This window comes from Coptis chinensis, chromosome 3 (assembly GCF_015680905.1).
Source record: "Coptis chinensis isolate HL-2020 chromosome 3, ASM1568090v1, whole genome shotgun sequence".
NCBI classification, from domain to species: domain Eukaryota; kingdom Viridiplantae; phylum Streptophyta; class Magnoliopsida; order Ranunculales; family Ranunculaceae; genus Coptis; species Coptis chinensis.
The window spans coordinates 122,785,965-122,801,176 of record NC_141458.1 but is presented as its reverse complement, the minus strand read 5'-3'; the positions used below and the strand labels follow the sequence as shown (position 1 = coordinate 122,801,176).

General features: G+C 35.5%; 3 protein-coding genes and 1 long non-coding RNA gene across 4 annotated transcripts; 2 read left to right on the top strand and 2 right to left on the bottom strand.

The window, feature by feature from the left end:
• The first annotated feature begins 982 nt into the window (after positions 1–982).
• On the top strand, positions 983–4,760 carry LOC147514021 (uncharacterized). The gene is made up of 3 exons (XM_086597421.1): positions 983–1,733; positions 1,797–2,328; positions 4,392–4,760. Exons 1-3 carry the CDS (start codon positions 1,105–1,107, stop codon positions 4,536–4,538), a joined length of 1,308 nt encoding a protein of 435 aa, XP_086453547.1. The 5' UTR covers positions 983–1,104; the 3' UTR covers positions 4,539–4,760.
• On the bottom strand, positions 2,190–4,392 carry LOC147514022 (uncharacterized). Its single transcript, XR_015215806.1, has 2 exons — positions 3,745–4,392; positions 2,190–3,695 (listed from the first exon to the last, which is right to left on the bottom strand). It is a non-coding gene; the product is annotated as an uncharacterized LOC147514022 (long non-coding RNA).
• A 4,542-nt stretch (positions 4,761–9,302) lies between the features above and the next one.
• Positions 9,303–12,709, bottom strand: LOC147514020 (cytochrome c oxidase copper chaperone 1-like). Its single transcript, XM_086597419.1, has 2 exons — positions 12,454–12,709; positions 9,303–9,913 (listed from the first exon to the last, which is right to left on the bottom strand). Exon 2 carries the CDS (start codon positions 9,899–9,901, stop codon positions 9,665–9,667), a length of 237 nt encoding a protein of 78 aa, XP_086453545.1. The 5' UTR covers positions 9,902–9,913; positions 12,454–12,709; the 3' UTR covers positions 9,303–9,664.
• A 1,076-nt stretch (positions 12,710–13,785) lies between these two features.
• Positions 13,786–14,226, top strand: LOC147514019 (protein AGENET DOMAIN (AGD)-CONTAINING P1-like). Its single transcript, XM_086598986.1, has one exon. The coding sequence runs from the start codon at positions 13,786–13,788 to the stop codon at positions 14,224–14,226; it is 441 nt and encodes a 146-aa protein (XP_086455112.1).
• Positions 14,227–15,212: the final 986 nt, after the last annotated feature.

The window sequence follows — 15,212 nt, the reverse complement described above, 5'->3', positions numbered from 1 at the left end:
TTGGTCAAAATTTTCTGGTTTTTTTGGAATTATGAGATAAAAAACACTAAAATTAAAATCTTCTAATAAAATCAAAGAGATTTGATTATTTTAAAGATAAACTTAACTTGTTGATTATATTATTCTCTCTAAACTAGAGAATCTCAACCTTATTTTTGGGGCGCGGTATTGGCACCCCGATAAATGGGACTAGCACCCATTTGACAAAAAGTAAAACAATAATGGTTATTCTTTAGATGTACTTTTACACTCTACATGCCCATAGTTCTACGACAGGCAGTTGCCGCGAGATCTCATATCCCACGGCAAGCAACTGCAGCGAGATCGCACAATCCACGGCAGCAGGTTGTCGCGAGATCTCATATCCCATGGGATTCTTTGCGAGAAAATCGCACAATCCACGATAGCGGGTTGCAAGCGAGATCGCGATATATTTTTGTCGCGGCATATTTTTTTTTGTGTTTTTTGTTTTTTTTCACTTCAAATTTTGTATATTGAACATACACGATATATGAATACCTTATTTTCTTCTTTGAAGTTTATTTATACACTCCAAGAACAACACCAAAGCCATGACAAAAAATATATATAATCGAGCCATAATTTTGCTATTTCGCGACAAATATTTTCATATGGTATAAAAAAAAATTGTGATCAAATTAATGAAGAAGAATTTTAATAATTAATACAAACAAATACTCAATTTTAGTAAACAAAATCATTTCGCGGCAACTAACTTTTTTTTATGGTGGCTATTAAAAAAAAAAAAAAAAACCCTACGGCAGCCACCTTCCGTGGGATATGGGATCTCACGGCAACTCGATGCCGTGGATTATGCGATCCCGCAGTAGGTGTTTGCCGTTAGTGTTTTTTATGTATTTAATGGAGGAGAATGATTGAAAGATATATGTACATATGCACAGGCTCGTGTTTTTCGGTTTTTTTTATATTCTAACACGAACCCAACCCAAAACCAAGTCGAGTTTAAATTCATCGTGCTTGGGCTAACCCGAACCCAAGTTCCACCCCTAATAAAAACCCAACCAAAAACTCTCTTTTCGTCCCAAAAAAAGAGCTGCCATCTCAAAACTTAATCTCTCTCTAATGGCGATTCACAACGTGTTAGTGAAACTCTTGGATGGAAAAACAACAACTTTAAAATTCACAAACCCAACAATTTCAGGCTCATCAATTAAAACCCAATTACAGTCCCTTACTCAAATACCATCACAACACCAAAGATTAATAACAGGTACTAAACAAATCCATGACCAAACCTTAATAACAATACCCAACAATGAATCATTCATTACAGTCAACCTCCTTCTCCGTCTTGTTGGTGGGAAAGGTGGGTTCGGGTCACTTTTACGTGGGGCGGCAACGAAAGCGGGTCAGAAAAAGACTAATAATTTTGATGCGTGTAGAGATATGAGTGGAAGAAGATTGAGACATGTGAATGCTGAGAAGAAGTTGGAGGAATGGAAAGCGGAAGCGGAGGAGAGGAAGTTGGAGAAGATTGCGGAGGATTTTATTAAGAAGAAAGCTAAGGCTGTGAAGAAGAATGGGGGGAATGGGGAGTCGGAGAAGTATATTGCTAAGTATAGAGAGGATTCGGAGAAATGTATGGATGTTGTCGAGGCTTCGGTTAGGGAATCGTTGGGAAGGCTTGAGGATGCTAAGAGAAAGATCTTGCCTTCGGCTGGGAAATCGGGGTCGAAGCGGTTGAAGTTATGGTAAGGGTCTAGTTTTTTTAATATTTTGGTTTTAGTGTTTTTAATATTGAGCAATTTGTGTAGGATGTCCAAGGAGGAGGAAAGCGATGAGGACGAGGACGAGGAGGAGGAGGAGGAGGAGGAGGCTGTTGTTCTTGATGGTGTTATGAATTGTGAAATGAGGAGTAAGGATGGTGAGGGGTGTTCAAGGTCTGTTTATGATGTTCTAAGCGAAGGGGAGTCTTCGGGTGGAGGGTCTATGGAGAGTAATTTGGAGGAAGAAAACGGTAATGGTGGAAGTTTTGAGGTTGGGGAAGGTTCTGGGAATGGAGAAATTCATGATGAGGGAAGTGGTTTGGCTGAACCTAGTAGTGTGAAAAGGGTTTCTGCAGTTGAAGAGAGTGTTCCTCTTGATGTGGAATCTGGAGTGTCTGAAGAAACAGTTGATCAGAATGTGAGTGACTGTACTACTGAAGTGGTGGATAAATCTGAAAGCAGTGACAATGTTACTGAAGCCAATGGTTCGATTGAAAACATAGCGGTTGAAAACGGAGATAATACCAATACTGACAAGCCACTGGATTTCAATGATTATAATACTGCAAGAGAGATGGAGGTATGTTCATAATGCTAAATTTCTTCTTTCTTTAATATTAATATCTATATATTATGCTTTAGTTTCTTGTTAATTTCATGTCCATCAACTGGAATAAACATAATATGTTAATTATGTGGTTGTCTCACGTAGTTCTCATAAACTGATTCAATATTGATCAGTGTTTGCCGTATCATCACACTAAGATTTTCTACATTGAGGTTACCATACTCATTACTACTGCTATATCATTGAAGAAGGCCTACCAATGAATCTGGACTCGGTATGGTTCTTGATGTAGAATGAAATTATTGAAACCGACAAAAGGGCATTATGATATGATTTCAATTTTTAAGTAAACTGACTAGGGTATTAGACACACTTGAGAGGACAAAAAAGATTCATTCTGCTGACCCCTAACTGTTGGGACTATGTTATTAGGTATGTAGGTTGGGGTGATGTGATGAGGTGCTAGGTTTGATTTGAGCAATAATTTGCAACTATTTTCACTTAAAAACACCGCCTTAGGCACCTTGGCCGCCTTATGTCGCCGAGGCGCTGCCTATAATAGCTTAGAGTTTTTGTATAAGGTTCTTGCTCTAGACTTTCGGAGAATCATTGAAGTGCCTAAGAAATACATAATTAAAACTGAGTTCGAAACTTGAGGAAATAAGAAGATTTTAGAAATTCTTCAAGAAGACCTATATGATATATGGCAATTTTTGGACCATTAGCAATAGATGATAGCATAGGTGTATCACAGCATCACTCAGCTATGCCTATTCGTTTGCTTTTGTCATCACTCTGAAAGGGTGGATATGGAATCCTGTTGAGAAGGATAATTTCTTTTAGAAAGTTTGGCATTGACGCATTTTGTAGATTGAGATGATTTCAGGGTCTGACCATGTTCAAAATATGATTTTTAGCTAGATATATGTAGGACTAGAAAAAATAATAATAATAAAGGAGAAAGAAAAACGAGATATTTGTACGACTCTATTGCCAAAGTGACCTGGACTGTCGCTGTCATTATTGGTTCCCAATAACACGAGGCGTATTTTGAGGAGGATTTCTTTTGTAAGTGGTCGGATTCTATCTAATTGTTATAAGAAGGTTCCACCATAGGTTCCTTGGAATTACAATGACTCACACTCACGCTGGTCTCATGGTTATATGCTAAGAGGGATAAGTTCCAAAACTCTGTTCTTTTCTTTATGAATAGTAATAAGAATTTGTTTCACAGTGATAAGCTGTGGTCCTAATTACTTGGCAAAAAGATCTGCGTGAATTAATTAGACTTCTCTTATTACTGTCATGTGAGAAGCTCAGTCTGGAACTTTCATATGGTTCATTTTGCTGTTGTATGAGTGTATGACCCTGGGTGAGGACTGAAGGAGGAGTGAATACTGAATTGGAGGGCTCCTTTGTGATGGCCACCTCATTGGCAGATGTCTGATGTAACTCTGGTAGTGTGGAACTTGAACTTGAAAGAATTTGCAAATTCCGGAAGATAAATTCCAGCGAGTGGACAGATTCATTCCTGGCACTAGAACTTCACTTACGGTTTATTTTCTGATTGCAAAGAAAGTTTGGTTTGGTTTGATTTTTCCCTTCTCTGTTTCAATCAGTTGAATGACTGTTGATGTTGTCCTTCTTTCAGTGGTCTGTACTCTTTCTTCTCATCATAAATTAAACTATATAAAAAGCCATTCCACCAGATATAAGACCAACTTCTGCATTCAACAAAGTGACAAACCTAGTCAGTGACTTGAACGTCAAAAGGATCATATGTTCTTTTTATTCAAATAATGGATGAAAAGTTTACAACATATAAAAGCGTATTTGTTTAATCCATGGTTTATATGCTATGATCATTCTGTGTTGTCTATATCTTTTGTTACAGATAGCCACTTGTTTTTATTAGGCCTAGTTTGTCTTTACTGTATATGTTATGTTAATATTCCAATTCTTAAACTGTTGTAATTAAACCTAGACTTAGTTTCATTTTTTACTCCTTATATTCAAGAGATGATGTCAGTTGTTTCGACTCGAGTTTTACCAATACATTTTGTCATTTGATAAAGGTGCTTGGCATGGAAAGGCTAAAAGCAGAGTTGCAAGCACGCGGATTGAAATGTGGGGGTACTTTGCCAGAGCGTGCTGCCAGGCTCTTCCTGCTCAAGACTACTCCTTTAGAGATGCTGCCTAAGAAGCTGTTAGCAAAGAAATAAATGGAATCATTCTCTTTGGTCTGTACTAAATGGAGAAAAGAACCATTGCTGCTTAAATAGTTTGTACTTTTGGAAACTCTGTTCACCACTTAAACTGTACTACAATTCTGTATCTATGCTCTTGAGCTCCTCTATACTGAGCAAAACTAAGAATTAAGAGAATTACTCGACCTTATGTTACTATATCTTTTCATGTATAAAAACACTTGCGTTTCTTGTGAATTAGTTTGTTGGTATGCCCCCAGTATATTTTTTTCCTAATTATATAGTTGATTGAGCTTCTTGTGAATTTGTGATAGATAGATATTGAAATTCCTTTGGCTGCAAACTTCCAGGTGAGTTCTTTTTGTTCCAGTACAGAATTCATTTCACACAACTGCTGCTGCACTTGGTAGGAAAAGACAATATTGACATGCAAAACCATATCTCCGAATTGCCCCCAATTCTACTTTTTACTGCAAGCAGTGAAATGTCGGAAACACCCTCTGTACTCCTAAGTTCAATGAGGATTAACAGAAAAGAGGAGGGTGAAAACGGGAAGGCAAACAAGTTATGGCACTATAAGTAGAGAGGTGAGGATGGAAGAAGGTGTTCATCATTAGTTTAAGTATGAGGCTTGCTCAGGGAGGTAGGGAGTTTTGTTGGGTTGTTGCCCCTCTCTGTTTTATAGAGCCGATGATTACTTTTATTAAATAAACAACCCTTCTCTTTCTTTCTTTCTCTCTCTCTTTTTTTCCGTTGATGTTGGTGTTGTTATTGCTGCTTATTATCAACACCACCACCATCTTCTTCTTCATCATCATCATTACAAACAACAAAATAAGGCTGTGATGATACAAAAGTTTTCAGCTTTGATCTACAGACGTTAGGGAAGTAGTCTCTGGGTATGTTCTGGCGAGGCACAACTAAGTTGCAGCCACGCCCAAAGATCTTTCCTTTTGTCTGAGAAAAGGCGAATCTGAGCCTCATCATCTTTTTCTATAGTTCTACAAACCTTAAAACATAGAACTTTTTATGATTATTTTGTTTTTTAAACTTGAGTTTGAAAACAACCAAACTCATTTCCACTAGACACTCAAACAACAAAACGTTTCCTTATAGCATTTGCTGCTTCTAACCTAAATAACTGCCAACATTTTTACCCACTAAAGAAATCAATTAAAATGACATTTTCATGTATGAAAAGCCATAATTGATTTTAATCTAAAGGTTTAATCTAAATTTGTTTTTTCTTTCTTCCAAAAAAAAAACTAAAAAAAAAAAAATAACCTTAGGATGTTTATTTTTTAGTATTTAATAAAAAAAAAAAATTAATTTTTTTGTTTTTTTTGGTTCCCAGTTATGTTCAGACCTAATATTAAAATGATATTTTCACAAATATGAAAAATATTTAGGGATGAAATTCTAGGAATTTCATCAAGTGAATCGCCTTAGTTGATACTTTCTATTAGTTCAAAACTTGTGCAACCTACACAATCTCTTAATCTTGCAGTCAAAAAAGATTTTATTGAGTTAACATTCTCTAGTAGTCCATCTCATAAAATTATGATTAGTAGAATAGATGTGATGAGACCTTCTCTATTAAAAAAAAAAAAAAAAAAAAAGGGTGTGCAACTCTGAATTTGGCAATTTACTAATGCCAAGATCAAGACACAACCACCCACCCATCTCATTCTTGATAAGTTCATTCCACTGCAACCTTTAAACCGGAAAGTCATTTGAATCAATAAATTATCTTTAACTAATGCCAAATTCAAGACTATTTATTAAATCTCAAGTATAAGTGTTGCTTCCAGCGTATGACAATCTCATTATCCATCAGTAAACAACAGACGGTACAAAGGGTTACATGTAGCGTACCACCCAACGTTCCCCAATACAATCCTCTGGTACCCTGACATAATAAAGAGCATTTAAGTATCTCCTTACATATGGAACTTAGGAATGGAATGGAATGGAAAGGAAATAATTTTAAGTCGTTTGCAAAACACAAATAAACAAATTGAAAACCGAATTCTTATTTGGAATTTGGATAATTCGAATTTCGGAATACAAAGGAAAAGAAATTGTAATTGTTGATGACTATGAAGTAGTAAGTTCTATTTATTTATATTTTCTTTCCTTTCCACAAAATTTGAGGGGTTATTTAAAACCAAAACCTTTTCCATTTGTTTCCATATGGAAAAGTTCTCCATTTCCTTTCGAAACAAACTATGGAAACTATGTCTTCACTCTTATTTTCCTTTTCTTTTATCTATTTCCTTTCTTTCAAAGACAAACACAAAATTTTCAAAAGACACAAAACACATTTAAACAAACTAAATCTTGGACTTTTTTTCAAAAAGCCCCAACATGATTGTCAACCTCCTTGATAACAAAACCTTAATTCAAGATGACAACTTTATTTTAAAGGAAAATTCTTTTTCAGAGGAAGAATGAAAGAGATAACACTAGTCTTGGACTTTTTTTTCAAAAAGCCCCAACATTGTCAACCTCCTTGATGACCTCAAGATGTGTACCAAGGGAGCGAATTTTCAGAGGAAGAACACGCACTGGTTTGTGACACATATAACAGAAAATTGTAAAAGGATGAAACCAATTGAAAAAACTTTTAACATGTCAAGTTTGACTCAACCATATAGCCAATATCAATCCTTTCCACCTCAACCTGTACTGACAACAAGAAAAAATAATCACGGTCTAACAGTGCATAAATAGCAGATTGAGGCAATTTGAATGCAATGTATATAACACAAAAATTTCAATAAAGAACATGGTCTCTGCGTATATTAAACCACCACATATTGCAAAACGATAAGCTGGTCATAGAGAGAGTTCTGAACACTTTGATTTTCTAAACATAAGTGAAATATTATCTAAAAGCCTGGACAAGGTCAACAAACCCATAAGCAATGTAAAACGTTTTTGTGCAACCCACTGACAAGCCTAACACATGCATGTGTTGGAAACATAATTTGTGCCGGAGGCACGACAACATGCATCATAGGCTCATCCTGTAAAACGAACTTGAGGAGTGGCATTGTAGGCAAAACTATTTACTACTATAGTACAAGTTTGATTAGATTTAAGGGGGTACAAAACAAGCTGATTTGATAAGAAAATCTTTGCTCTAATCCGACGAAACCAACTTGATACCTTGATCAACTAATGGCGTGCAATCTATCATGTTGAACTAACTTGATATTTTGTCTAGTCGTAATTGAACTATATAACGACTGTCACCATATGGCATAGTAGATTTTTCCAATTAAAGAGAAGGCATTGCAGCTAGATTAGTTTACATACAAATGATTCTCATAGCGCAGCAGTTAATCTCGATTGCATTTTAGTCAGACTTCATTTGTGTAAGTTTTTAATTAATTTTTGCCTCGTTTTGTAGCACATCATACGTTGACAATATTGAAGGCGTTACTATTGATTATGAGGGATCATAAAAAGGAAAAAAATGTTGGACGGCAAAATTTGGCCCGTGCAGCTCATTTCTATATTTCTCACTAATTTGGTCTGGAATTTGAGAATTGTTAGAATAGAAATTGAGTTTTGACCGCGCATTGAAGACGAAAAATTGCCAAATTTTTTGTCAACTGTCACATTCGAAATCAATTTTAACAATGATGCTCTTACATTGGTTTCTTTTCTATTCCATAGTAGACTACTCATTAGTTTTCCTTTACTTTTCTCAACTCAATGGAGTGAGTAAACAAACGCAGACCCTCACTTCACTTTTTACCATATGTAGAAGATGTAGAAAACACCCTCCACTAGACCAATACGCTCCCTATCCCAGTAGAGATTAGAGACAAAGAGGAGGGTAAAAACGGGGAAGGCAAAAAAAATTAGGGTTGTATAAAAACAAAGGTGAGGTTGGTAGAATGGCTTCCATCATTAGTTTAAGTATGAGGCTCGCTTAGGGAGGTAGGGAGTTTTGTTGGGTTGTTGCCCCTCTCTGTTTAATAGAGCCGATGATTACATTCACAAAATAAACACCCTTCATCTTGTTTTTGTTGTTGTTGTTGCTGCTGTTGCTACTTCTTCATCACGATCAGCATCTTCTTCTTCTTCTTCTTCTTTTTCAAAATAAGGCTGTTATGATTTTGTGAACTTTGATCTTCAGACGTAAAGGAAGAATCTTTGGGTATGATTTGGCGAGGTAACTTGGTTGCAGCCACGCCCAGAGATGTTTCCTTTTGTCTAATACAAGGCCAATCTGAGCCTCATTCACTCATCAACTAGCTGTTGTTCCAACATTTGATAGATCATGATGCATTTGAGGACAATGAGGACAATGAAATAAGTTGAACACATTGATCAGTTTTGCTGCTTGACTGCTTTGACACTGTTCATGAACTTCATTAAAGGCAACCTGGACCCGATCTTTAAACGGACATGAATGATAACTGGTGACCCTTCACTTCAGAGCAAGACCCATGTACTCTGTTGACGTTTGGTTCTTTTGACACAGATGATATCTATAGTTTAAACTCTCAAAGCCAATTTATATACCGGTTTTTGAATCTCAGCATCAGCTGATATGAACAACGAATTACCAGACCAATACATTCAGGTGATCAGACCATGCTTCAAGTAGAGTCGACCTGTGACCATGGTATTAGATATATGGATGTCCATTTAAAAATATGAAGGGAGACAAGATCAACCTGTAATTGAGATCCCAAACCATGCCTGAACAAACCTGAATAAAAAAGTTCAGTGATTGAACTAAGGCATAACATAGACATGATAAATCTCAAATCAACCGCATGACCACATTAAAGAACTATTTTGAGCAAAACAAATTCGATGAGAATCTAATAATGAACTAGCAGTCTGGCACTATTTCTTAAAGAAACTATTCAAGCAAAGACAAACAGAAGTAACTACCAACAAATTTTCCAATGAATTCCTTTTTCCAAGATTATCCTATAGTTTCCATTTCTTGGATTTTATGAAGTTAACTTTCACCCAGTTAAGTACTTGAGTGTTAAAATCCTAATCCAGTATAACCATAAAACTGGGCAGCTGTAACAGGACACTGAGAAAACAGTTCTTTCCTACTATCCGAGCAGAATTCTTCATATTCCTTCTAAAACTCAACTCCTTAAGTATTAAATATTGAAACCCTCAGCACGCAGGCACTCTCGATGAGCTCGGATCCACTTTGCGCAAGCAGCTTCACCATGCTCCACAATGCATTCATCCCTAAGCCTCTTGGTGTCAGGGCAAGCACAACAGATCTTCTTCTTTGGTTTTGTATCAGACACGGGCTTCTCCGTAGTTGGTGATCCCAATTCTGGCACAGCCATGGTGGAAGGTGTAGGCAACCCAATCTCAGTTGAACCCATGCTTATATAAGTCTTGAAGGAAGAGCAAATGGCGAATAGCATACAGAGAGTTATAAGTAAATAACGAAATTGTAAAGCATGTTTAAGACCACGAGCATAAAAGAAATGAACAAAAGCATAAAATATACAAAATTCTCAAGGCAGGGTTATGATTCACGACCAACCAAGAGCAAAAATAAACCTCCTCAAAATGAGACCACATCCACTCCTTTTGGTATCACCATATCAGAAGAAGCTCAAAAATAAGTTAGATGGTATCCGAAGTCCAACAATGATAGTCATAGCAATAGGACCTAGGCATCTAGAGACACATGCTAAACCAGTATTTCATTATCAAAAATATAAAATAGAAACAAACAATAGTCCATGACTCATTTCACTTATATATATGATGCTCTATCATATATAATTAAACTTCTGAAAGAACTTTAAGTCCTTTACATTGGTCCGTCCAAGTCTGACAAACAACTTAGACTAGAATGTTGTAAACCAGGCGGCTAGGCAGGTACCGATAATTAGAGTCTGCGACGAACATGATGGTGTTTGGCATTCTGGAAAGCTCATAAAATGGTCTTAAATTCAAATAAGATTTTATTATGAGTTGGTCAAGTCAGTCAGACTCCATTGTTTAACATAGTATATGCACACAGTCACATTTCTTCATACCATCTTCCACATTGTGAAAACTAGTCTTCAATTCTTCATCCAGGTAGAGAGAATTGACTGCAGATGTACTTCAATTCTCCCAACAATTTATTCTCATTTTTGCCAAAAAAAAAAGTACAATGGTAAACATTGATAAAATACATCTGATGACTCACAACCTACGGAGCGTCTATGACCATTGATTTTTGCCAATCAGAAATCGCTACAACGACCGCCGCATTCCCAATCACCATAACGAGTCGGCTCAGGTCCTTTGGGTCCACCAACCTCACCAGTTTTTCTGTTCACACCATACTCATCAATGTCACCTTCTTCTTCTAAGGATTCTTCTGGTTTCTCTTTTAAAGTTTCGGAATCAGTCTCTTCCTCTTTCTTATTGTCCAAATTTTCAGGAGTTTGGTGTTGGTTTTGCAGTATGAATGATGTAAAGATTCCTCTCGAATTCAAGAGAATGGACAGTTGGGATTGAGGGATTCCTGACCCTATCTTTGATTTGGGAATCTCAATGAGAGATGAAAACAGACGCTGGAGATTGTTCTTCATTCTTCTTTCTCACTAGAGAGGAAATAATTCACAGCTAAATTATCAAGGCGTTTTCCGCAATATTCCTGTGATGCAATAATGCTACATTAGCTGTGTAATTTTTGTGTTAGGAAAGTTGGGTTTAAAAGAGTTGGGCCTTTTTACTCGTTGACTTTTTTCTTTTTACTGTGTTTTTGTTGGATAATTTTTTTTTACTATTCTTCAAATTAGCATCTCATTTCCTTTTTTTTCAACAATAAACCCACAATCTTAGTCTGTCTAATTTGTGAAGTAAATGACACGTTTATCTAATTTGTTTCAACTAGCATAGGCGTCCAACTTAAATTGAGATACGGTGTGGCGTTCTTCTCCAAACACACGAGATTAAATTATATCACCATGTAATAATGGCGTTTGTAGAGCAATATCATAGCTTATGTATTAGGAAGACAAATTTTGAAGGAAATAAAATCATTATAAACTAAAATACCATGTTCATTTAAAAAACATAATAGCTTGTCAATCATCATGAGTATGTGGAACACTGCTCTACTCGTGTAATCTCATTATTGTGTGCAATCAGAGTTTCACATCTCAAAAAATTTAAAATTTCAACTATCAAAACACAATAGATTAGGCGTGGATTGTCAAATTGCTTGTCATTATGAAAAAGATCATCTTCTAATTGCATACTAATTTAGGATGTTACACACACAAAATAAAGTTATAACTTTTAATAAGATAACAAAATAAAGTCCAATAGGACCTAGGCATGCTAAACCAGTATTTCATTATCAAAAATATAAAATATAAACAAACAATAGTCCATGACTCATTTCACTTATATATATGATGCTCTATCATATATAATTAAACTTCCGAAAGAACTTTAAGTCCTTTACATTGGTCCGTCCAAGTCTGGCAAACAACTTAGACTAGAATGTTGTAAACCAGGCATACCGATAATTAGAGCCTGCAACGAACATGATGGTGTTTCGCATTCTGGAAAGCTCATAAAATGGTCTTAAATCCAAATAAGATTTTATTATGAGTTGGTCAAGTATATGCACACATTCACATTTCTTCATACCATCTTCCATATTGTGAAAACTAGTCTTCAATTCTTCAATTCTTCAATTACTGCTTGTAATTGAATGAAGATTGTAGACTTTTTTTTGTATGTAACTAAACCGTTACAGAACTAGACATCTCTCAACACACAAAAACAGTCAAAGTACTCGTTGAGACATTTTGTCAAACATGTGGGACGCAAAAACTTATTTACATACTTATCATTATCAACAAAGCTATCATTTCTAATCACTAGTGCAATATTGATTTCTTAACTAGATGTAAGATTTTACCTGAACGAAGTTGATATTTGAGAGGCGTCTTGTTTTCTATTGAGTTGGTGAGAGAGGACGAAAAGCTGTACCGTGCAACCCCGGGTTTGTTTCGAAATTAGGGTAGTGTACTTATATACACGTCCACCTATTGAAAATCTGTCAAATTGAGGGTTCATAAATGACATTTTAAACTTTAAGTAAACAAATTTAAATAATTCATTGGATTGTTTATATTTTCATTGATCGAAATGATGAGTTGATAACTATTGCAATGTGAAAAAAAAAATTATAATGGAAAAGCAGATTTCCTTTAAAATAATTCATTACTAAAAGCATACGGGATGTTGGATTTTTCCGTTTTGAATATAAAAATCAAATGAAAAATGTGTGCCGGATGGAATTAAATTGGATTTCGTCTCTGAATTAAAAAAAAATCGAAAAAAAACGCATTGGATGGAATTAAACATTCCGAAGTTCCGAAAAAAAATTTATGGAAAAAAAAAAAAAAAAAAAAAAAAAAAAACACACACACACACACACACACTAAGACAGAATCCAACATTCCGTCCTGAAGTTCACAACTCAACCACTATCTTGATTGAAAGTTTCACCTTCGTTTTGACTTAGGGGAAAATAGTCACCATCATATTCACCTCTGCATTGGACAAAAGTTTTAAACCAAAAAGAAGTGAATAAAATCACATTCCCACCATATCCACCTGCATTAGAAATGTTCTAAGTGACAATTCATATTTCGATTAAGTTTTGTGTGGACTATCCTACTGTTGTACATGAATTTATGAAACTTCATAGTTTTCGTGTAATACCGAGGGCAGGAATAGTCAGATATATGCCAATATGAATCTGAATTTTTTGCAAATATTTCATCCGAATCTAAACTCCAAACCCAATTGAGTAACACTAAAAATCTAACCCGTATTCGACCTGAAAAGTTATAGAAATATATCCGAACCATATATATTCGGGTTTAGGTCGGGTCGGGTTTAATTCCCTGCCCAGCTGCCCTAATACTACCCGATTCATAAAGTAAACGCATGAGTTTAAATTTACTTAACTACCCTTATCAATTTGTCACATGAAATTTTAAATGGACTTTATACCCATACATAACCTTTATTTACTTGGGTAATTTTGGAAACCAAAATAGCTGTCAGATGATGATATCTTGCGGACACTAACAACTATTTAGAAAGTTAGTTGAATCCCTTTTTCACTTGTAATTAGAAACCCTCATCCAAATCGAATTCAGTAAGCCTATAGTTTCCTATATATACATCCTTAAACCTCTTTTACGTTGTCTCAAAACTAGTTTGTTTCTTCTAAGGAATAATGAGTTTCAAAAAGGGTGATTCTGTTGAGGTCCATAGCAACCAAGAAGGATTCGTGGGCTCGTATTTTGCTGCAAAAGTTGTGATGCCAATGGGGAAAAACAAGTATTTAGTAGAATACCAAACATTGGTGACAGATGATGACAAGAAACAGATGCTGCAAGAAGTAGTCAACGCAAGAGAAATCAGGCCTACGCCACCTGAAATTCTTGTTCCTAGATTTTATCTACTTGATACTGTCGACGTTTGGGATAATGATGGATGGTGGGTAGGAAGAGTTAATTTTAGGCCAACTCTTAAAGAGTACTCCGTTTACTTTGAGAGCACTGGGGAAGAGATTGATTATCCATATCACAATATGAGGTTGCATCAAGAATGGGAGAATGGGAAGTGGTATCCTTCTCCGCGCCACAACGTAGTTTCATACTCTCGTGATTCTTGAGAAAGTCATGGTGCTAATTTTGTTGTGTGTTCTGACTTCTCAACGAAGTAGTACGTATATGTGTAATCTTTTAGTGTTCACTCTTGGAGTCTTGATCTGCTGTCTTTTATTTTCCAATATCCCATGTTCATAACCAAATACTTTGGCCCAATGTTCTGTAATTTGCATTGGTTTGATGAAGGCATTATCTGTTATGAAAGCAATAGGAACATATCATTTTGGAGTGACAGAATCGAATTTTGAATTCACGAATACAGTCATCATTATTTAGGCTGTCTTTGATAAAAGCTGTGGCAAATGCAAATTTTGTCACCATTTGCCACTTGCAAATTTGGTATGTGACAATTGTAAATAACTTGTGGTTGTTTGATGATACTGTGGTAAATATCATTTGTCCTGATTTGTGCTGCTATTTGATTGTCCAAATTTGTCGCGGCAAATTTTTATTTTTGTGTTTTTAAAATATTTAAGATTTAAAAATTATAGTTATTCTTATTTGTAAATTTATTTTATTTGTATATGGTTCCATTGAAAGACATGATGTTAATCTATTAGCTACTAGCGTCGTATGCAAGACACAAATTTACTGTGTAGATGGATTTGATAAAACGTTTAAAGTCAAAGTCCCAGATGAATCTCCTTTTGAAGCTTCCAAATCCAAAGTGATAGGTTCATCTAAATATCTAATGGGATAGTTTCAACACTTTAAAATCAAAGGTATATACGCATACTGCATGTCTCCGACATTACAAAATTAATCGTCCCCTAATTTCTAGTATTTTTCTAAACCATAATTGAAAATTTTCCCACATTCATGTACTCAGTAGTGAAACGTCTAAAAATCGGCAAAAGGTGCTCTCGAGTGTGCAGTTTGTTTAAATGAATTTGAAGATGATGAAACACTTAGATTGTTGCCAAAATGTGATAATGTCTTTCATCCTGAATGTATTGATGCTTGGTTAGCTTCACATACTACTTGTCCAGTT

Excerpts from the sequence above, each read along its gene's own strand:
- LOC147514021 (XM_086597421.1), top strand. The coding sequence starts at position 1,105 with ATGGCGATTCACAACGTGTTAGTGAAACTCTTGGATGGAAAAACAACA. Across the intron at positions 1,734-1,796 it reads TCGAAGCGGTTGAAGTTATG|GATGTCCAAGGAGGAGGAAA; the intron begins GTAAGGGTCTAG and ends CAATTTGTGTAG. Across the intron at positions 2,329-4,391 it reads ATACTGCAAGAGAGATGGAG|GTGCTTGGCATGGAAAGGCT; the intron begins GTATGTTCATAA and ends CATTTGATAAAG.
- LOC147514020 (XM_086597419.1), bottom strand. The coding sequence starts at position 9,901 with ATGGGTTCAACTGAGATTGGGTTGCCTACACCTTCCACCATGGCTGTG.
- LOC147514019 (XM_086598986.1), top strand. The coding sequence starts at position 13,786 with ATGAGTTTCAAAAAGGGTGATTCTGTTGAGGTCCATAGCAACCAAGAA.